Below are 22,093 nucleotides of genomic sequence, written 5' to 3' on the forward strand. Positions count from 1 at the left end.
TATTGCCATCTCCTTGCATGCTAATGCTCAGTTTGCCAATTTTGCATCACTATTTTGAGGTTGACATGCAGCTCATACCTTGAAATATAGATATAGATATATATAGAGAGATATATAGATAGATATAGATATAGATATAGATATAGATATAGATATAGATATAGATATAGATATAGATATAGATATAGATATAGATATAGATACACATTGCCTCTATGTATAAAAACATATGCCAACATGGAACCACGTTTAATGAAAAACAGCCTCTGAAAACTTCTCTAACAAGATAACACTATAAAGAGTAAATCCATTTTCATGTGATCTGCAATGTCATTTTGTAAACCCCCTTATCAATCCCATCCTTTTGAATTATTATTTGTCTCTTAGTCTTCCCTTCCAAAATCAAAGCTGCTTGGAGGTGTAGCTCAGTGGTAGAGCATTTGACTGCATAAAATCAAAGCTGCTTGAGGTTAGAAACCATTTCTTGTTCACCTTAGTATATATTAGTACATGTTTATGGACCTTTGTTGAATGAATGAATGAAATGAATGAATAAATAAATAAATATTTGCTCAAGATGTCCAAGGGCATCACATGTAGGAATCTCCATTCCCTTTCAAATATCCAATGAGGTAGATAAACATATCTTGGAGTCTGGTTCTTGGTAGTACCAAAATAGTTGGCATTCTTAAATCTTTAATATTAAAGGTTTTCATCCCAATCCCAGTTTTACTAAAAACAAAAGAAGACTGGCAACAGCAGACATAAAAATGTAAAAAGATGGACAAATGAAAGGAACACAATCCCATGTCAAATGAGTGGAGATGTCTTTAATTCATCTTTGTAATAAAGTGCAAATTAGAAAAAACACTTTAAATGGTATTATTCATGAAATTTCTCTTTGATCTGCTTTTCCAAAGGCACCTTGGATTTCCATGGAGAAGTGAATAAATCACTTATTAATATTTGTTTTACTTCTTTTCCACTTGACAGTAAATTTAATTTTTTTGGAAAGTATATACAAAAAATCCAGATAATCTGTATATTTTATTTTTACTTATTTTCGATTATCAGGATTTTTCTTTTAATTCTTGGTTTTCATAAATATTTGGAAGACTCTACTGAGAATTTTAATTGTTTTTAACTTTTGGCGAAGGTCACATGTAGATCCCTCTAATAACTGGATTAAAGCTATAGATCCTCTTCCAGACAAATACACATAAGCTCAAACATAAAATTTACATACTGATAGGGCCTATAAATTTTCTGAAGCCCATCCTTAGATTCCCTGGTAACCATAGACCCTTAGGTTAAGATCTCACAGGTTGGTGGGTCTTATGATGTTATGATGATATTGATTATGATATATCAATAATAATATGGATTCACATATGAGATAAAATCAAGGATTTTGCCTGAAAGAGGAAGATAGACTTTATGACTCTGGAATTCTATAGTAGTTCCAGAACTCAGTCATTTGGTAATGTCCATGATGATAGTAGGAAAGAAAGTGACAATGGAGAAGACCTAGACTTAAGACAAGTTATTACATTCTCTCACCTTGACCTCATTGTTTTCTTGTTGAAATGCTTCACAAGTAAAAGATTCCCCCAAAAACCCGCTACCACCTTCCGAAACATATCCTTCAAAGCTTCCTTGACTCGTTCATTGCGCAAGGCATAGATGAATGGATTCAGCAGTGGTGTCACAAATGTTGTTACCACTGTCACTGCCCAATTAGTATCCACAGAGCCACTCTGTGATGGCCGTACATAGAGAAAAATGGCACTTCCATAGAAGAGAGTCACCACCATCAAGTGGGAGGTACAAGTAGAGAAGGCCTTCTGACGGCCTGAAGCAGAGGGGATACGCAGGACAGCCAGGACTATGTGGCCATAGGATACAGCAGTAATCATCAGGGAGGATACAATGACAAGAGAGGCCAGAACAAAGTCAGTTTCCTCCAGCTTCTTGGTGTTGGTACATGCCAGGCGGAGCAGTGGGCCACTGTCACAGAAGAAGTGCTGCACCACAGCATCCTGTTCACAGAAAGGAAGCAAGGACACAGCCACTGTGGGGCCAAGCACAGGAAGAAGTCCCCCCATCCAGCAGGCCAAGGCCACCCGAAAGCACACAGTACCATTCATGAGCAAGGGGTAGTGAAGAGGGTAACAGATGGCCAGGTAGCGATCCACAGACATGACGGCCAACAGCAAGAACTCAGAGGCCCCAAGAAAAAAGTAGAAATAGAATTGGGTGATACATGCAGCAAAGGAAATAGTTTGCTGTCTTGAGAGGAAATTGCTCAGCATCTTGGGAATGATGACAGAAGTGAGCAGGATCTCTAGGCAGGACAGGTTACCCAGAAAGAAGTACATGGGAGTCTGCAGGCGAGTATCAGCTCCTACCACTCCAACAATCAACACATTGCCTGTTAGAGTCAGCAGATAGACAAGAAGGAAGACAGAAAACAGTTCTCCTTTTGTGCTGTTCAGATTCGGAATGCCTGCCAGGATAAACTCTGTCACACCACTGCTCTGGTTCCCGCCAGGAGCCATTACCTGTCCCACCTGTGCAACAGCATGAACATAGTCCTAGTGAGCACAGATGTTCTCCAGAACAATCCTGAAACCTATTTTATCATGTTATGGCACACATATCCCCACTTTCTCCAATCACAGATCCTGGTAAGATTTTAAGGACCTGAGGTCCTCATCTAATTGATTTTAGAGCTGGTGAAGATTTTTCATAAAGGGTAGTTAAAACTTAGGTATGAAAATATCAAAAGTCTCTATCTTCACATCTCTTATTCTCAGATCTTAAATGGCGATATTTTATTATTATAATAACTATATCATTGAGCATGTGAGTTGGGCAAAAATATCAGAGAAATGATTTGGTGAAGAATCTGATTCCCATTCAATCAGGGTCAGAACCCGAACCAGATTGCCGAGCTTTGAATTCCAGCATCTCCACTTACTAGCCGAGTAGCCTTGAAAACTTGTAAGGAGCAAGTAAAATAATAGTACAAAAGATTTAAAAGAGTTTCCAGCACTTAGCTGACAAACAATGTGGTAGAGAAAGCCTTGGACTGTAATTTAGGGCACTAGACTCAGCTTGCCTTTCCATGTCCCTTGGGAGGCTATCAGTGCATCCAGCCCATTTGTTCTTCAACTACTCAGCTATAGAATGAGTCATAGGAAACTAGGCTATTAGTATATCTATTACATGAAATTACCCCTTTCGTGGAGAATTTCCCCAGTAACCCAAGGGTCTAACTGAACTCAGCTTGTCACAAAATGCTTGCCTATCTAAAGCAAGTCATGTCATATTTATAAGGGAGAGGAGAGATAAACTACATTGATTCTGTCAGGTAGCCACATCTGTGCATTTAATGTCAACTTCAAGCTCAGTATTCTGAGGAATATTAAGATGAGTTTCTTAAGCTTTTCAGTCCATGATACCAATTCAAGGCCTTTTTGGGCTCTATTAGATGACTTGCCAGAGACTGAACTATGAATTCCTGGTAATTACTAAGAAAATAAGAAATGGAATCCTTACCATTTGATTCAAGCCCTTCCAGTTCTGAAGACCACCAGTTTCAAAGACTACCAGTTCTAATAACTAAATCAATGATATCTGAAACTTTGTTTTACAAATGCCTCAGTTATTAAGGCTTTGGTTCTCTGTCAGCCCTATTGTTCTGTAGGGCACCCCAATAGTCTTTGTTCCCAGCCAACAGTAAGCTCTTTACTTACATTTTCTCATATGTGGATCCCAACTAAGTAGGAACAAAATTGTGCCTTTTGTCTAGAATAAAGCAACTCTATGGTCTTTCTCCCTAGTGGTTCCATTCAGCACCTCATCGCTCTCCAGTTTCTATAGAAGTTGCTTACTGTCAGTAAAATTATTCAACTTTTGCTCTGTGTTGATTATTTATCAGGCGCTGTATCTGGTAATTCAAAGATAAAGGAGTTACTGTTGCTACTCTGATATAGCTCAGTACTTAATGAAAATGACAGAAAAATTAATGTGTCCCTGATAGAATGTCACAGGTAAGCATAGGGTCTAAGGAAGACACATAGAAAGGGAACTAAACTGAAACTTAGAGAGACAAGAAGTATTCTGGAGAAAGGCGATGTCTAAAAAAAGTACTAAAAATGAGTATAAATTTGAAAGGAGAGAAGAGAGGGTTTTAAATGGAAAAGAGCAGCATGTGAACAGAGTACATTGGCAGAAGCATAGAATATAAGCAAAGTGGAATGAGATAGGACTGGTCACCTCAAAGAAGTAGTTCTGTTTCTCTCTGTGAAAATACTTCCGCTGAACTAAACCTAACTATATCTTAAGTGAGAAGAAGATGAGTTCCCACCCCAAATACTACCTACTCCTGAATCTTCTTAATGTCTCCATGAGAGTGGAGCTCACTCTGCAAGAATCTTCTTTCTCTTTTCATGACTCAATGTCCTGCTCCGTCCTAGAGTCCTTCCCATACCCAGTGCTGTGAGACTGACAATACCCTGGTATCTTTGGAGTTCCTGAGTATGGGCAAAGCACTCAGGAAAACAGGCAGCAGTTGGATAATCTGCTTCTTCTCTTGTGCTTTCCTCTCGAGTATGATTCCTCAGGAACTGTTCTTCTGCCTTATAAACAAAAGGGCTTTCTGATTCTAAGAAGGCTGCATCACACTGCCCCTTCTATGGTCATGGGCAAGTTAGCCATCAGGATCCATACTTCTCTCTCTGTGGAAATAGTGTTTTCTGCAATGTGACCACTGCTTTAGGCTTTAATAGGAACACTTCAAGTGCAGGAAAATGATTTCACTATGCTTCAAGGTATGTCACTACAAGAACAACATAGGGCTGAAAGGCAAGGGGTGGATAGGGAGGAGTTAAACAATTCATCTCTCTATGAAAAGACTTAATGCACTTACCTATAGTTTCTTTCGTCTCTAATGGTTGGAAAATGTTCCATTTAAAGCTAGGTCTTCACTTTTTTGTTGATGCATTTTATGTACAAACTCAGTTTTCTTTAGACCCTATCTTCCCTGGCTCCTGGCATTAGCCTGAAGACAGGAAAAGAGAAGGCTGAAGAAGTCAACGGCTTCTAACCAATCTCTCTTGAAAGGTAAGATACTTCATGCATAACTTTAGTTTCTGATGGAGATGCTCCAACCAATATGGATTGATTGATCCAGACATCAGGAGCACAGCTAGCAGTAGTGCCTACTAGAAAAAATGGTGAGGAGATAAAACCATAAGAGAGTAAGAAAGACAAAGAGAAAAAATTCTTAAAAGACCCAAGGGAGATTAGCAAGTCAATGGAAGTTTCTCTGACTTCTTGCCTGATAAATCTGAAAAGGAGACTGACCCTTCATTCAACGAGGGATGACTCCGAATGTTTCTGCCTTCATAAGTCAACTACCCCAAGCCAGGCCCCTGCAAAAGTAGTGGGGAGATAAAGTGGGAATGAGAGAAAGAATGACGTTTGACCAGCTCTAGAAGGCTGCAGTTATCATCCAACTTTCTCCTGCATGGCACTCAGAAGAAATGTTTATTTCCCAAGTACCAGAGACAGAGTGTCTTCTCCCTGAAGACTTAAAATGATATTGGGAATTCCTTGCCTGGCTTCTAGGTTGGGAATTGATAAAAGCCCCAAGAGTGTGCTAAGATTGGGGAGATTCCCTGCATCATCTCTAGTTTCTTCTGTTTCTCCCAGCCTTATACTTTAGCCTCTAGTAATGCCATATACCATATACATACCCAAAACTTTATTTAGAATTCTGAACCATTGTTCACATTTTCCATTTTGTGCTCATTATATGCACCTGACTAAATACTTGACTAGCTCCTATTCAAACTCAACTTACTCTGGTGCATATAATTTCTTCTGAGTATCTTTCCTTACCCACGCTCCCTCAATTCCACAATTTTGACCATTCTCCAACCTGAACTGTGGCACATTCTGCTGACCTCAGTCTCAATACTTAATTCATTGTATTGCAACTCTGTATTTTCATCTGTGTCCTCTGTTAGACTCTGAACTCCTAGAGCAGGAATTATATTTTGATCTCTGTATTTCCAGCACAAAGCACAGTGCCTGGAATACATTAGCTGCTTAATAAATTATGTCAACAAAAATGCTCTGAACCCCAGACTTAAGGAACAGCTGCTACTGTGAGATGAAAATCAGTTAAACCTTGAGCTGAGAGGAAGAGTGCACAAGTGCCCCTGGAACTCACTTTGGCTGAATTCCATCCTTTCTAGACATACTCCTTTTTAGAGAAAAGAAAATACCTAAATATAAGCAGAAATAAGGCATAAGAAGTGTCATCACTTTAGGTTCTGAGGAAGAAGTGGGAGCAAAGACATAGAATTGGCTGAGCTAAGATGGGAAAAAACAAACAAACAAACAAAACAAACAAACAAAACAAACAAACAAAACAACCTAAACTAGAAACCAAACCTCTTGTTTGTCGAGCCGTGGGAGGGAGAGGTATAAGCAAAAAGAGAGCTATTAAATCACAGTTAAGCCATACGTTTTTAAATTTTAAAGCAAAATTCCGCAAAGCAGTTCAAAAGGGAAGTTCATAGAGATAAGTGGTTACCTCGAAAAAAAAAATCAACAAGAAAAGTCCCAAATAAATAACCTAATATTACAACTCAAAGAACTAGAAAAATAACAGATAAAGCCCCAAGTTAGTAGAAGAAAAGAGATAACAAAGAATAGAGCCGAAATAAATAAAATAGAGATCAAAAAGGCAGTAAAAAAGACCAGTGAAACTAAAAGCTGATTCTTTGAAAAGATAAACAAAATTGATAAACCTTTAGCTAGATTCACCAAGAAAAAGAACCTAAATAAATAAAATCAGAAATCAGAGATGCTAGAACTGATACTACTGCAGTACGAAGAATCATAGGAGATCTCTATGAACATGAACAATTAAACACCAAAAATCAGACAACTTAGAAAAAATGGATTTCCAGAAACATACAACCTACCATGACCGAATCATGATAAAATAGAAAATATGAGTAGACCAATTAAGAGTAAGAAGATCAAATCGGTAATCAAAAGTCTCCCAGCAAACAAAACACCAGGACCAGATGGTTTCACTGGTGAATTTACCAAATATTCTAAGAAGAGTTAATACTAATCCTTCTCCAACTCTTCCAAAAAAAACTGAAGAGGAAGGAACTCTTTCAAACTAATTTTACAAAGCCAGCATTGCCCTGATACCAAAACCAGACAAAGAAGCCACAAGAAAATTATAGGCTGATATCCCTAATGAACATAGATGTAAAATTCCTCAACGCAATATTAGCCAACCAATTTGACAATGCATTAAAAAGATCGAATACCACGATCAAGTGGGATTTGTTCTAGGCATGCAAGGATGGTTCAAAATCCATAAATCAGTCAATGTGATACACTGCGTTAACAAAATAAAGGGTAAAAATTTTATGGTCATCTCAACAGATGTAAAAAAAAAGCCATTTGACAAAATTCAACATCCATTTATGATAAAAACTCTCAACAAAGCAGGTATAGAGATAACATACCTCAACATAAAAAAGGCAATAAGTGAAAATCCCACAGCTTACATCACACTCAAGGTGAAAAACTGAAAGCTTTTCTTCTAATTTCAGGAGAAAGACTACTCTCAGCACTTTTATTCAACATAGTGTTGGAAGTTTTAGCCAGAGCAATTAGGCAAGAAAAATAAACAACAAAAATATCTAGATTAGAAAGAAAGAAGTAAAACTGTCACTATTTTCAGATAACATGATATTATATACAGAAATCCCTAAAGGCTTCATTAAAAAACTGTTAGAAGTAATAAATTAAATAAAGTTATGGGATAAAAAAATCAATATACAAAAATCAGTTGTTTTTCTATACATTAATAATGAACTCTCAGAGAAATTAAGAAAACAATCCCATTAACTATTACATCAAAAGAATAAAATACCTAGAAATAAAATTGACCAAGGAGGTGAAAGTCCTGTTTATTGAAAACTAGAAGATATTCATGAAATGATTAAAGACACAAGTAAATAAAAAGATAGTCCATGTTCACAGATCAGAAGAATTGATATTGTTAAAATTCCATAATGCCCAAAGCAATATGAAGATTTGAAACAATCTTTTTCAAAATTTCAATGGCATTTTTCACAGAAATAGAATAAACAATCCTAAAATTTGTATGGAAGCATAAATGACACTCAATAGCAAAACAATCCTGAGAGAGAAGGTAAAAGCTGGAGGTACTACACTCCTTGATTTTAAACCACATCACAAACTATATTACAAAGCTATAGGAAATAAAACAGTATGATATTGGCATAAAAACAGATACTGTGATCACTGGAACAGAATGTAGAGCCCAGAAATAAATCTATGCATATATAGTCAATTAATTAAAACAAAGGAACCAAGAATATACAATGGGAAAAAGACAGTCTCTTCAATAAATCACTGGAGAGATGCACAATGAATGGTGCTGGGGAAATTGTACATCCACATGCAAAAGAATAAAACAGGACCACTATCTTACACTATACACAAAAATTAACTCGAAATAGATTAAAGACTTGAACATAAGACCTAAAACCATAAAAGTCCTAGATGAAAACATAGGTGGTAAGCTTCTTGACATAGGTCTTGGTGATAAGTTTTTGAATCTGACACCAAAAGTAAAAGTAACAAAAGCAAAAATCAACAAGTAGGACTATATCAAACTATATCAAAGCTTCTGTACAGCAAAGGAAAACACCTACAAGATGAGAAGGCAACCTACTGAATGGAGAAAATATTTGCAAATCATATAGCTGATAGGGGCTAATATCCAAAATATATAAAGAACTTATACAACTCAATACCAAAAAGATGAACCATTTGATTTAAAAATGGGCAGAAGATATGAATAAACATTTTTCCAAATAAGACATACAGATAGCCAACAGGTACATGAAAAGATGCTCCATATCATTAATCATCTAGGAAATGCAAATCAGAACCACAATGAGATATGACTCCATGCCTTTTACAATGACTATTATCAAAAAAACTAGAAATAACAAGTGTTGGTGAGGGCATAGAGAAAAGGGAACACTTGCACACTGTTAGTGGTAGTGTAAATTGGTGCAGCCATATGGAAAATAATATGGCGTTTCCTCAAAAAAATTAAAAGTAGAATACATTATGACCCAGCAATTCTACTTCTGGATATTTACCTGAAGAAAACAGAAGGCTAACTCAAAAAGATATATGCACCTCCATGTTCATTGCAGCATTATTTACAATAGCCAGTATATGGAAACAACTTAAGTGTCCATCGATGGATGAATGGATAAACCTAAGTGGTATATATACAAAGAAATATTATTCAGCTATAAAAAAGAATGAAATCTTATCATTTATGACAATATGAATGGAACTTGAGGGCATTATGCTAAGTGAAATAAGTCAGACAGAGAAAGACAAATACCATTTGATATCTCTTATATGTGGAATCTAAAATAAATAATGTAGCTCATAGATACAGAGAATAGATTGGTAATTGCCAGAGATGGGAGTTAGGGTGGGAAAAATGGATGATCTGTTTTTTGATTTTGGTTTAAATAAATTTTTAAAAAATAAAAGAATGTTTTTAAAAGTTTTAATTGAACCACAAGGATTAAAGTTACAGTAGATGAGATGAGATCAAAGTCAGGTAGTTTAAAAAAATTGCATAGCTATTTGTCCAATTGACAATTGTTTTGGTATTCAGCTCATAATACTTTCAAATGGACTTGATCAAAGGAATATCCTAGTTTTTGCATGAAATAGAATAGTTAGAAGAAAATATTTTATTTGTAAAATATAAAACATACATGGCTCAAAAATAAAAACATAATAAATCACAGATTAAAAATTTCTAGACCCCCATCCACAGCACATCCCCCTCCCTGATTAATCATTTTCATTATTCATTGTGCATCTTTCCAGTGATTTGCGTGTGTGTGTGTGTGTGTGTGTATAAACAAATGTCAAAATACATTTACCTACCCGTGACTTTCTTATGCTGTTCTGAACCTTATTTCTTGCTTTCAAGATACCTAAAAACTTTTCCTGTCGGGACATAGAGAGAAGAAGGAAAATATTTAAACTAAGGAAACTAACTTGACTAACTGTTGAATAAATGAATTGTAATATTCTTGGATTTTACTTCTGCATTAATCATTCTTTGCATCTCTTTGATTTCAGTTTTCTTTAGTAAAAATCCTATAGTGTTAGAAATCACATCAAAATATTATCAATTTGTAGGTAAAACAAGTTATAGCAAAATGGTATAATATCTGGGATTTGCTCCAAAATAAAGTGAGTAGGGAATAGATGAAATTAGCTTGGCCATGAATTGGTAATTCATGAAAGTACGCATTAGTTACACTGTAATTTATTATACTATCCTCTCTATTTTCAGTATGTTTGAAATTTTTCATAATAAAAAACCCTCAAAAATGTGTAGTAACAATCAGATATCTATTTAAAGACCCTTATGTTTTTAGGAATACACAGTGTCTTCAATAAAATTTAATGAACTTTAGAATACTTCCCTAAAGATGGCAACTCTAATTCCACAAAATTAACTAACCAGCCATTGGGGAATGTCAAATATCATGTGGGCTACTCAGAGTCAGAAAATGTAAAACTATAAAGAACTACCAATTCTGAGAGGAATTCAGCCCTCTCAGCAACAACCTGCTTTCTGATCTGAAAGTAGTGGAGACAATACAGAAACACAGACAAACACACAGAGTCACAGTTCTAAATAAGGAACTAGGATTAAAATAAACAGTGGCTGCAAAAGCCTATCTTTTTCATTATGACAAATTCCTTAAAATGAAAAAAAAATATTCTTTCCTCTTTAATCCTTTTCATGTTTTAAAAAGGTAAATACATAACATAGAAAAACAAGACAGAGTGCCATTACCAAATCTTTATGTAAAAGGAAATTCCAGGAGAAAAAAAATGGCAGACAGAATTTAATTAAAAAGAACAGAGAAATACAATGCAAATCTAGAATACAAATAGGAGATATCTACTCTATAGTCCTTAACTCACACATTTTAACTGGTATGATTTTATACAACACTTTAAAAATTTTTTCTTACTGAATGACATGATCAGGTTCAAATACAGCTCTAACAATTATAAAATTACCATAAATATGTTAGGTTTTTACAACATGTAATTTTTGAAACTAAAAATAATGAAATTTACCTTTTAATGTGAAACTTGTACTTGAGTTTGCTGCATAGATACTCAATTATGAGTCAAACTTGAGATAAGTATACTAAATTTCATTTTCAACTGAAAAGAGATGGCTTTTATTCTTGCTATTTATACTTGTCAAGCAGAATAAGCTTGCTCATACACGTAAAAAATTGCAAAGTACAACAAAATATTGATGAATTTCCTCTAAATATGAAAAATACAGAACTTTCCTAGGGGCATATCAGTAAATCTCATCTTGTTTGTTCAAACAGACACTGGCTCAAAGTCAAAGTCTCAGACCGAACAGAAGATTCAGAGAAAGGGTTCCTCATCTTTTTTAGAAAGGGAAGGAAAATGGTTTAATTTTTTGCAGTTTATTCAGATGGTTTTCAATAAATGATAGTATTCTTACCCAATCTCAAGCCCAAATAGTAATGGAAACATTTCCAGGTTTTCTTTACAACAGAGTTGTTCAACTTACTCATGTGATGAAAAATATCTGCTAAATAGGCTTTTTTTCCTGCAGCCATTCTGCATTTTCAAATCACACAGCAAATTCTGACAACATTTTCTTGAAATTGCTCTGGTAATTCACCTTTTAGTTCAAACACTGTTGGAACTCTACTCAGCTACAACATTTCACTATGTAACAGGATATTTACATGCTCTTTGTCCAGGTTTTCCCATAGTTTAAAATTGTTTGTCAAATGAACTGATCTATGTTTAATAAAGTTAACCATTTGTTAGCATTACACAGAATTTTCCTCATTTCTTCTCTTGAACTTCTGACACTGGTACCTCTCTAGAAAAGTGTGTTATGAAATGTCAGAATTTTTATAAGAGGCTAAGCTTCACATGGGGACACCATTGAAGAGATACCATTGATACAGTACAAATACCAAGAAATTTACCCCAAGATACAGAACTTTTGTTTCTAAATATAAAGACAGAACATTATTTTTTAATACATAAAGCTTTCATTATTTTTTGAAGGCCTGATTTTACTGTCTAAAGTAATTTTTTTATCTAAATATAAATTTTCTTCCTAACTATTTAAGAGAATATGATGACAGGCAGCATCTTAAGTGATAAAAGCCCTCATGAAAATAGAATTCTGTTTCACCATACTTGTCAGAATTCTGTTCATCTGTTTCCTATATTGGAGTGTACTATCCCTTCGTTTTCTGTCATTTTGTTTAAGATCAGTCACCAATTTTTTGAGCATGTGTAGGAAGTACATTTTTGAGACCTTATAATTTTTGTGGTAATCTTTTTATAATTTTTACCCTAAAATTTTTGAAACCTGAAGACCTTTTAGAATGGCCGAAAATATTTTCTACACTACTACTTAACTGATAGTTTGGTTAGAGAAGTCTTCATTAGAAAACATTTTCCTTCAATATTTTGAAGCATTTTGTTTGTTTGTTTGTTTGTTTTCTGGCTTCGAGAGTTGCTATTGAGAAGTCCTAAGCAGGTATGATTCCCAATACCTTATAACTTGCTATTTCTCTCCTCTTAGGAAAGGAGCAGGTAAAATCACCCATGGTTGAATACCACTGATGGACAGAAAACATGAACAAGCTCCCTTGAGCTGGAATCAAACTGTTGGTCTCAGATGTCTTCCACTCTACCAGAGATATTAGAGGGCACATTAATTGACTGTAAGCTTCTTCTTACTGGGGATGTAAACACTAAAAAAGGCATTTTATTTTAGAAGACAAAGTGAAGAAAGTAGAACTTTAGAGTTTGTGGAACTACATGGAAAGGAAGCTGTAGTCCTCGACCTTGTGACGGTGCAAATGGTATCTTGGAAGTTCTGAAAATTCAGAATTTGAAGTCCAAACTCAGCCTTAGAATCACCTGGGAAATTAAGTATATCTATAGCTATATATCTAGGTTCATACCGTTCAGTGATTCTAAACAGGTCCCACTCAAGAGAGACATTTCCAGGAGATTGACCCAAAAGTGCTTTGGGGGTACCAGATTAGGGGTTTCTGGGTACCCGTTTATGACTCTCTCCCCTTCCTTTAGCTGTTCCTGCTTGAAGGACCCGCACCTGAACTGGTGGGTTTTGGAGCTGGCCCAGGGACGAAGGGACACTGCTGCCCTCGTGACCAGCTCTCTTGGAAGAGGGATGGCAACACCCATCTCTTGTGTCACAATCGCTGAAACCTGCGTCACCCTGGGCACTGGCATTCCCACGGACTTGAGGGGGAGCCCAGTGGCTCAGCAGAGGGGCAGGGCCTGTGAGGAGCATGCTTTCCTTCAAGAATAGTTGGGAGTGGAACTCTGTCTGGACCTGGGCCCTGCACCTAGGTAGGCTTTGATTTCCAACCTCTAGCACAACAGCTGTCCTTAAAAATCCAGTATCACCCAGGATGCACTTCCTAATTCTGCCTTCCTCTTTCCCTAGTAATTTTTCTTGTTTCCATTTTATGAATCTCCAGTATCTCAGCTCCATCTGAAAAGCACAAGAAGCCATGATCTTGACCAGGTTCCTGGCAGAAGCAAGAAGCCACCTTATCTCCAACTTGGGATACCATAGGCTTAGTAGCAGAATAGCTTTCAAACCACTATTTACAGTCCCAGCTCCCCAACCTGAATTCAATCTCTGTGGACATCTCACCTACTGGTTCCTCAGACACTGCAAACTCAACTTGTCCCAAAGGGAACACACCACCCTTCCCACCATGAACCTGCTGCTCCTCACATGTTATCTATCTTTGTAAATGGCAGCACCAGTGGCTATACCAGGTCCTCTTCAGATACTCCCCTCATCTTCTCACTTCCCACCCAGTGGTGTATACACATTCTGTTGTACTGACCCAAACCTTTTCATCTCCAGGTTAGAGCCCTCATCCATTCTGTCCTGGTCCATAGTTCTCTATGATTCCAGCCAGACCCTCAACCCACTCTTTCACACTGCTGAGAACTAGCAAAAATTTGCTAACAGGCTGATTGGATCCTTTCACCTTCTGGTTCTAATCTGAAAGCCCAGCTTTGTGGTAGCTCCATGTGCAAGAAGCAAGACCCTACAACTCATTCAACCCTCAATCAAACCAGCAACCTAAGGATTCCTGGAGAGTGTAAACTATAGTACTCAGCTCTACTAGCTGAGCTATCAAAGGATGCGCTTGCAACTTTTGGGAAATTGTTCACCAAAGACAGGAACTTTTTTGGAAAAGATATATAGAAAGGCCTTCATCTCACACGCATAGAGGGCTACAGACGCCAGAGCCGTTTGTGTCCTACAGTGCGACTTCTCTATGATCATCAGCCACCCAAAGAGATGAGGAATGACATTTTTCAGAGAGACTCTACTCTAGATTTGAAGAGCTCTTGACAGTGGTGAAAGAGGTCCCAGAGAGGCGGAACTCTATGAGCTCACAGCTACAGTCATCACTTAGCGGCCGTGCACTCCGGAAAGCAACAGCTTAATTGCAGCAGCCATCCCTTCTCAATAATCTTCACCTAGTGCTGCTTCCTCTCTCTCTGCTTATTGTTTTGACTTGGTGAAAATGACCAAGAAACAACTCTCAGCCCTGAAGGAGAGGAGCTGTTTGCTGAGGCCAGCCCGGGTCAGAGTCCTGCATTTGGCTGCGATCCCTGCCACAGTCCTGCCCCTGCCCCGCAGGCTCGTCGGTCACTCAGCTTTCTTCAGAAGGTGTCTGCTTCTTGCAGCGAGTCCAAATTTAATGGGCCTCAAAAGAGTGATTGAGATGGCAACTTGGAAATCTAGGAGAGGATAATGGTGGTGGGATTTGTTGATTTGGCCCAGAAGGCCTTTTGCAAAATGTCCTGGAGTTTAAACCCCTCGAGTCTTTTCGCATCCTGAGCCAGAAAGCACCCACATCAACAACTGCCTGACAAAGCTGCTGCATTTATTACTTTTAAGGGCATCCACTGGTCCTGTCAGTGGCATCAAGAACCCCTGACCAGCAGCAGCAGTTTCTCTCAGATCTCCAGTGATGCCCTCTCCTGGAGGTCAGAGGCAGGTTCTCATATTCCTGCAAGACCCACAAGCCAAAACACTCTGAGCTCTGAGGCTGCCTGTAAAGATGTTCTTCCGACATTGCCTTCTCTTTTTGCTTTCCTTCAGTCTTAAAACTATGCTCTCTCAGGATTTGACCTGGGCCTTTTCACATCCAACCCAAGAATTATTGACCATAAACCTACAAAAAGGAAATCGGCCCGCTTCTTCCAGGAGTCAGCTCTGCCTGCGGGCTCTGTACTCCACTCACTCCCCACCCTACACCCCACTCCACCCCCCACTCCTTTCTTCTACACTTCGGAGTTGCTCTCGCCTTCGCTATTTGAATCCACTTTGCTGGTTGTGAGGCCTCAGCTTCTTCTGATGATCATATCTGCCCCATGGTCTGCAATAATCACTCCTAACAGTAGCAAGAACCCCCAATGCCTTACCTGAAGCTTTTACATTTAGAAGCAGAAATGCTTGGGAATACTCCATCCAAGGAAGGGCCATCACTTTCATGAATGTGCAGACTCTCTCCTTGATCCCCGTAGGCCAACTTGGTCTCTGTAGTCGCGGTTGGGCCTCCTTAGTTTCCCACATAGGACCTATAGGTAATGGAAGAGTGAAAACTCCATAACTAGGCAAATGTGTCTGTTCCCCAAGCCGGTATTTGGAGATTCGGATGGGTGTGTGTGGTGAGGATTCCTGGGACAGGTGTGGTTGGTTCAAGGCAGTCCTCCGATACCCTATTTGCAAAGTTGGCCCCCTGTAGCTCTTGCATTCCCAGAGGGAAAGAGGATCCTTGTGACCTGCCGATTCCCAGCGTCACGTGGTAGTCTTGCCTGGCAGGTCCAGGTTTCTCTCAGACCCAGATGTCTCTCTGTGTTCTAAATCTGAAGTTGCAATTGTTTGTACATGGTGGGCAAGTCTCCAGGTTGGATCTATCCTAATAATTTGTTATGAACTTTTCAATTTACAACCTCTCCCAAATGGTGCCAATAGTAAGGCTGCTTGCTCAAGAGCTAATGCACTGTAAATCAGGGATCACAAGTTTCAATTTCAAGGAGCCTTTGGGGCTGAATTGTGCATAATCTGCCCAGTGCTTACACCTTCTTCATAACATTTTCCTGCTGTGGATCCAATAGATGCTGTAAGCTACTTATTAAAAAAAAAATTTTGCAATTTAGAATTTTGTCTAGGAAAAAGAAATTATTCTCTAGCTCTCTCCTCCCTATACTGATGCAGACGGATTTTGGTTGGTAAAAGATCCCCATTTCACAATTATTTTTTAAATGTTTAAGGTATAGGGAACCAGGATCATAACTGCAGATGTAAACAAAATTAGTTTCCTACCTTAAAAGGAATACCTTAGATGCAGGAAAACTAAACATAATTTAATTAAAAGGTCAAGTACGGGTAGAAGACATCATCTTGGTTTTAAAGGAGTCCTCTGTTGCCACAGTTAAAGCCTTGCTTAATACAGATAAATAATTGAAACAAGATAGAAAAGCACTTAAGGGGAAAACAATATGTTTTGGCATCTTTGTACTTTCAGAAGTCTTATCATGTCTGGGGCAATCATGTATAGTAACTTTTTCCTAGCTTATTAAACTTAAGTAAAATATTTAAAGTGTTGAAAAAAATAATTCCACTAGCCTAGAATTTTGTATCCAGCAAAGTCATCTTCAAAAGTGAAAGAGAAATAAAGACATTCTAGACAAACAAAAATTCAGAAAATTTGTAGCCAGTAGAACTGCCCCACAAGAAATGGTAGAAGAAGATCTCCAGAGGGGTCTTCTTCCTAGGTTAGAAACACGAATCTACATAAAGAAAGGAAGATTTAGAAAAGGAGTAAAGAAAGTAATATGTATTATTTTTCTTCTTGATCTAACAAATAAGGGTTTGCATAAAATAATAGCAACAATATAATGGATAATTATAGCTTGTAGATAACAGAAATGAATGACAACAGTGTTATAAGGGACAGAAGGAAGAAATTAGGAATACACTGTTATAAGCAGTAGAGGGTTATAAAGCAGTAGAGGGTTGTTTTTCTTTAAGTAGACAGAGATTAGCTGGAAATGTAAACTCTAGGGCAACCACTAAAAATTTTTTAAAAAAAGAATCATATGCCTAGAGGAGAGAAAATGAAATCATATAAAACACTCAATTAAAACCAGAGAAGGCAGAAAGAGTGGAAGACAAAGGTGTTCAGAAAAGAAGGAAGATTTAAACTCAAAAATCTAAGCTATCTCCTTGGGAAACTAGAGAAAGAAGAGTGAATTAGATGCAAATATGCAGAAGAAAAGAAATAATAAAAATTAAAGCAGCTATCAATGGAATTGAAAATAGGAAATTAATAGAGAAAATCAATGAAAGTAAAGCCTGGGTTTTTGAAAAGATCAACAACATTTATAAACTTCTATATAAGCTAACCAAGAAAAAAATAAAAAAGGCAAAAATTACTAACAGAAATGAAAAAGAGGTATCCCTACTGATCTCATGGATATTAAAAGGATAATAAAGAAATATAAAAAACTCTATGCCCATAAATTTGATAATTTAGGTGAAATGGGTCAATTCCTTGAAAAACATTTTACCAAAACTCACACAAGGAGAAGTCAGTCATGTAACTAGGCCTTTATATATTAAAGAAATTGAATCAACATTATATAACCTTCCAAAAAAGAAAGCACCAAGCCCAGATGGTTTCACTGGTGAGCTTTACCAGACATTTAATAAATGATATCAATTCTTTATAATCTCTTACAGAAATAGAAGCAGAAGGAACACTTTCTAACTCATTCTATGAGGCCAATATTACTCTAATATCAAAACTAGACAAAGACATTACAAGAAAGGAAAATTACAAACCAATATTTCTCATGAACATAGGTATAAAAATCTTCAACACATAATAGCAAATCGAATCCAATGATGGATAAAAAGAATTATACATCACAACCAAGTGGGATTTATTATAGGTATTCAAGACTGGTTCAACATTCAAAAACCAATTAATATAATCCATTATATCTACTGGCTAAAGAAAATCATATAATCATATCAATTGATGCAGAAAAAGCATTTGATATATCTAACATTCATTTGTGCTAAAAAAAAAAATCTCAGTAAAGTAGTAATAGAGAACTTAACTTGATAAAGAACATCTACAAAAAATCTACAGATAAAATTATACTTAATGGTGAGAAACTAAATGCTTTCTCCCTAAGTTCAGGAAAAATGATGTCCTCTCCTACCACTTCTATTCAAAATCACACTGAAAGTTCTAGCCAAGCAATCAGACAACAAAATAAAGATATGCAGATAGAGAAGGAGGAAATAAAATTATCTTTCCTCATATATATTACTGTTTATGTAGAAATTCCCAAAGAATAGATCGAAAAGCTCCTGTAACTAGTAAACAATTATAACAAGGTTGCAGGATACAAGTTTAATATACAAACAGTAATAGTGCCCCTATATACCAGCTAGCAAATAGGAACAATTGGAATTGGAATTTTAAAACAATGCTATTTATATTAGAACCTCCCCAAAATCATTTAAATATAATTTTAACAAAATATGTATTCAATATTGTTAAGATGTCAATTCTTCCTGACTTTATCTAAAAGTCAATGCAATCCCAATCAAAATGCCAGGAAATTATTTTGTGATATCAACAAACTAAAGACCTACAGTTTACGCATTACTGAAAAACAAAGTTGGATGACCGACACTACCAAACTTCAAGACTTACTATAAAACTACAGTGATCAATGCAGTATGGTGCTGGCAAAAGAATAGACCAACAGATCAATGAAATAAAACAGAAAACCCAGAAAAAGATCCGCATAAATAGAGTGAACTGATCTTTGAAGAAGTAGCAAGGGCAATTCATTGGAAAAACGATAGTTTAACAAATGGTGCTAAAACAACTGGACGTTCTTGTGCAATATATATAGAGAGAGAGAGACAGAGACCTTACAACCTTTCACAAAAATTAACTTAAAATGGATCATAGACCTAAATGTAAAACACAAAACTATAAAATTTCTAGAAAATAACAAAGGAGAAAATCTAGATGACCTTTCATTTGACAATAACTTTTTAGATATAACACCAAAAGCACGATACATGAAAGAAAATATTGATGTTAGACTTTATTAAAATTAAAAGCTTACGTTCTGTGAAAGACACTGTTAAAAGGATGAAAAGACAAGCCACAGACTGGGAGAAATTATCTGCAAAATACATATGTGATAAAGACCTTGTATCCAAAATATATAAAGAACTCTTAAAACTCAATAAAAAAAAATGAGCAACACAGTTTAAAAAATGGGTACAAGATCTGAACAGACACCTTACAAAAGATTACATACAGATGGCAAATAGCATATGAAAAGACACTCAACTTCATATATCATTAAGGAACTGCAAATTAAAACAACAATGAGATACCACTATGCATCTAATAGAATGGCTAAAATCTAAAACACTGATAATACCAAATGCTGACAAGGATGTTGAACAGCAGGAACTCTCATTCATTGCTGGTAGGAATGCAAAAAGGTACAGCCACTTTATGAGGCAGTCTTTCAAGTTTCCTACAAAGCTAAACATAGACTTACCATATGATCCAACAATCATGGTCCTAGGTATTTACCCAAATGAGTAGAAAACTTATGTCTACACAAAAATCTGCACATGAATGTGTATAGCAGCTTTATTCATAACTTGCCAAAACTTAGAATCAGTCAAGATGTCCTTCAGTAGGTGTAGATAAATAAACTGGTACACCCAGACAACGCAATATTATTCAGCACTGAAAAGAAATGAGCTATCAAGCCATGAAAAGATATAGAGGAAACAAATGCATATTGCTAAGTGAAGGAAACTAGTCTGAAAAGGATATGTACTTTATTTTTCCAACTATATGACATTCTGGAAAAGGCAAAACTATTGGGAAAGTAAAAAGAGCAGTGATTTCCAGAGGTTCAAGGGAGGGAGGAAGGGATGAATAAGTGGAGCACAGGGCATTTTCAGGGCAGTAAAACATTCTATGTGATACTGTGATGGTAGATACATGAAATTACCCACTTATCAAATTCATAAAACTGTACAACACAAAGTGATCCCTAATGTAAACTATAGAGTTTAGTTATATTATAATAATGTATCAACATATTGGTTCATCAATTGTAACAAGTAAATCTCACTAATGCAATATGTTGATAATAGGGGGGAGGGGGTGGGATATGGTAACTCTACATTTTCTGTGCAATTTTTCTGTAAACTTGCTCTAAAAAGTAAAGTCCATTCAATTTTTAAAAATGTTCTTAAGTTTCTGATATCTAACAATGTAAATTAGAGGTGAAGAAAAAAGTAAGTTTCCAGACTACTATCATGTGTTGGATTTTAAAAGTGATACTTTTTAATTGCCTGTCTTTATGATAGATATCATGCTTAAATTATGTATGTTAGACCTCACATAACTTAAAATACCCTGCAAACCATGCAATTCCTTCTGATTTTTGACTGTCTAGAAGTAGTATTTATGTGTTAAGGACTTTTCAAGCCATCGAAATCTATAAGACAAGTCTTTAATATGTGACATCTGAAAACCTTTGGCTCCCTAATAGTTGAGAAATGTGATTCATATAATTTCAAGTTTTTAGACCACAGTAGTTTGAGAGTTAAAGGTAGTGAAATACTGTTTCTCTCAAGTAGATGGCAATAAAAAACACATTCTTTTATATGAGCATTCACCTATCTTTAAAATAATTTATTTTAATATTCTTTTTCTTTAGATATTAAAAGTTATTTTCCTGAAGAAGCTAAATATTTCACATAAAATCTCTAAAATTTAACTTTTTAAATTCTAAAATTTAACTTTTAAAATTTAAAATCTTTAGAACTTAGATATATTATTTGCAAAGTTTTAGAAGAACCCTTTTCCCAGATGGAATAAAAGCTTAAAAAATAATTGAAGTAGCAAGAATGGCAGTGCTTAAAAAACAAATTTTAAAAAAAGCATTTGGGATGGTTGTGATTTGTTTTTTATTACTTTGTAGGCATCTTTATATATTTGGGATGAAAATCTTTTGTTGAATATAGAAATACATTCTCCCACTCTGTGGTAGGGCTCTTCACTTACTTAATGGACTTTTTTAAATGAGAAGATCCAATTTATCAATTTTATGTCTTTACTTTTTTTGTATCTTGTTCAAGAAATATTTGCCTAACTCAAGGTCATCATGATATTCTCTTCTGTTTTTAAAGAAGTTTACTGTTTTACATTTCACAATTGGATTTATAATTCATCATTTTTGTATGTGATATGTCTTAGAATCAAGATTTATTTTCTCCCATTGTATGGGCTAAAAGATTCATCACCATTTATTGGAAATTCTCTCCCCTGCTGTACTGCAGTGTAATCTTTGTCATAAATCAGTGGCCAAGTATTGGTCTATTTCTAGGCTGTAATTGTTCTATTGGTATATTTACCTATCCTACATCACTACCTCTCTGACTAAATTATTGTGTCTTTATAATAATTTATGATATCTGGTATAGCAAGTCTTCTCTATTTGTCTTTTCCAAGAGTCTGTTAACTAGTTTTGACTCTTCGTAGGCCCATATATACTTTAGAATTATCTTGTCAAGTCATTCTGCCCAATAGTAGAATTTTGCTTGGATTTTTAAGATCATAAATGATTTTGAAGAGATTTGACATTTTTACAATATTGAGTTTTCCATTTATGTAGCTCTTCTTCAATTCTCCAATAATATTTTGTATTTTGTGTCTTGAGATTTTGCACATTTTAAGATGTGTTTCATGTACTGGATATCGATTATTTT

General features: G+C 36.0%; 2 protein-coding genes across 3 annotated transcripts in view; both read right to left on the reverse strand.

The window, feature by feature from the left end:
* RNASE12 (ribonuclease A family member 12 (inactive)) overlaps positions 1-4,966 on the reverse strand; it is a 44,365-nt gene extending 39,399 nt beyond the window's left edge. Inside the window, exon 1 of the mRNA XM_039869822.1 lies at positions 4,934-4,966. The gene's annotated coding sequence lies outside the window, so the exon portion shown is untranslated. The remainder of the gene's footprint in view (positions 1-4,933) is intronic.
* On the reverse strand, positions 197-8,091 carry OR6S1 (olfactory receptor family 6 subfamily S member 1). 2 transcript variants are annotated; one of them, XM_039869816.1, is made up of 2 exons: positions 8,081-8,091; positions 197-3,868 (listed from the first exon to the last, which is right to left on the reverse strand). In XM_039869816.1, the coding sequence occupies exon 2, from the start codon at positions 2,556-2,558 to the stop codon at positions 1,557-1,559; it is 1,002 nt and encodes a 333-aa protein (XP_039725750.1). In that variant the 5' UTR covers positions 2,559-3,868; positions 8,081-8,091; the 3' UTR covers positions 197-1,556. The 2 variants fall into 2 exon arrangements, with proteins under 2 accessions (XP_039725750.1, XP_039725749.1); XM_039869815.1 differs by having other exon boundaries at positions 197-4,636.
* Positions 8,092-22,093: the final 14,002 nt, after the last annotated feature.

The sequence above is a fragment of the Pteropus medius genome, unplaced genomic scaffold (assembly GCF_902729225.1).
Source record: "Pteropus medius unplaced genomic scaffold, Ma_sr-lr_union100, whole genome shotgun sequence".
Classification (NCBI taxonomy): domain Eukaryota; kingdom Metazoa; phylum Chordata; class Mammalia; order Chiroptera; family Pteropodidae; genus Pteropus; species Pteropus medius.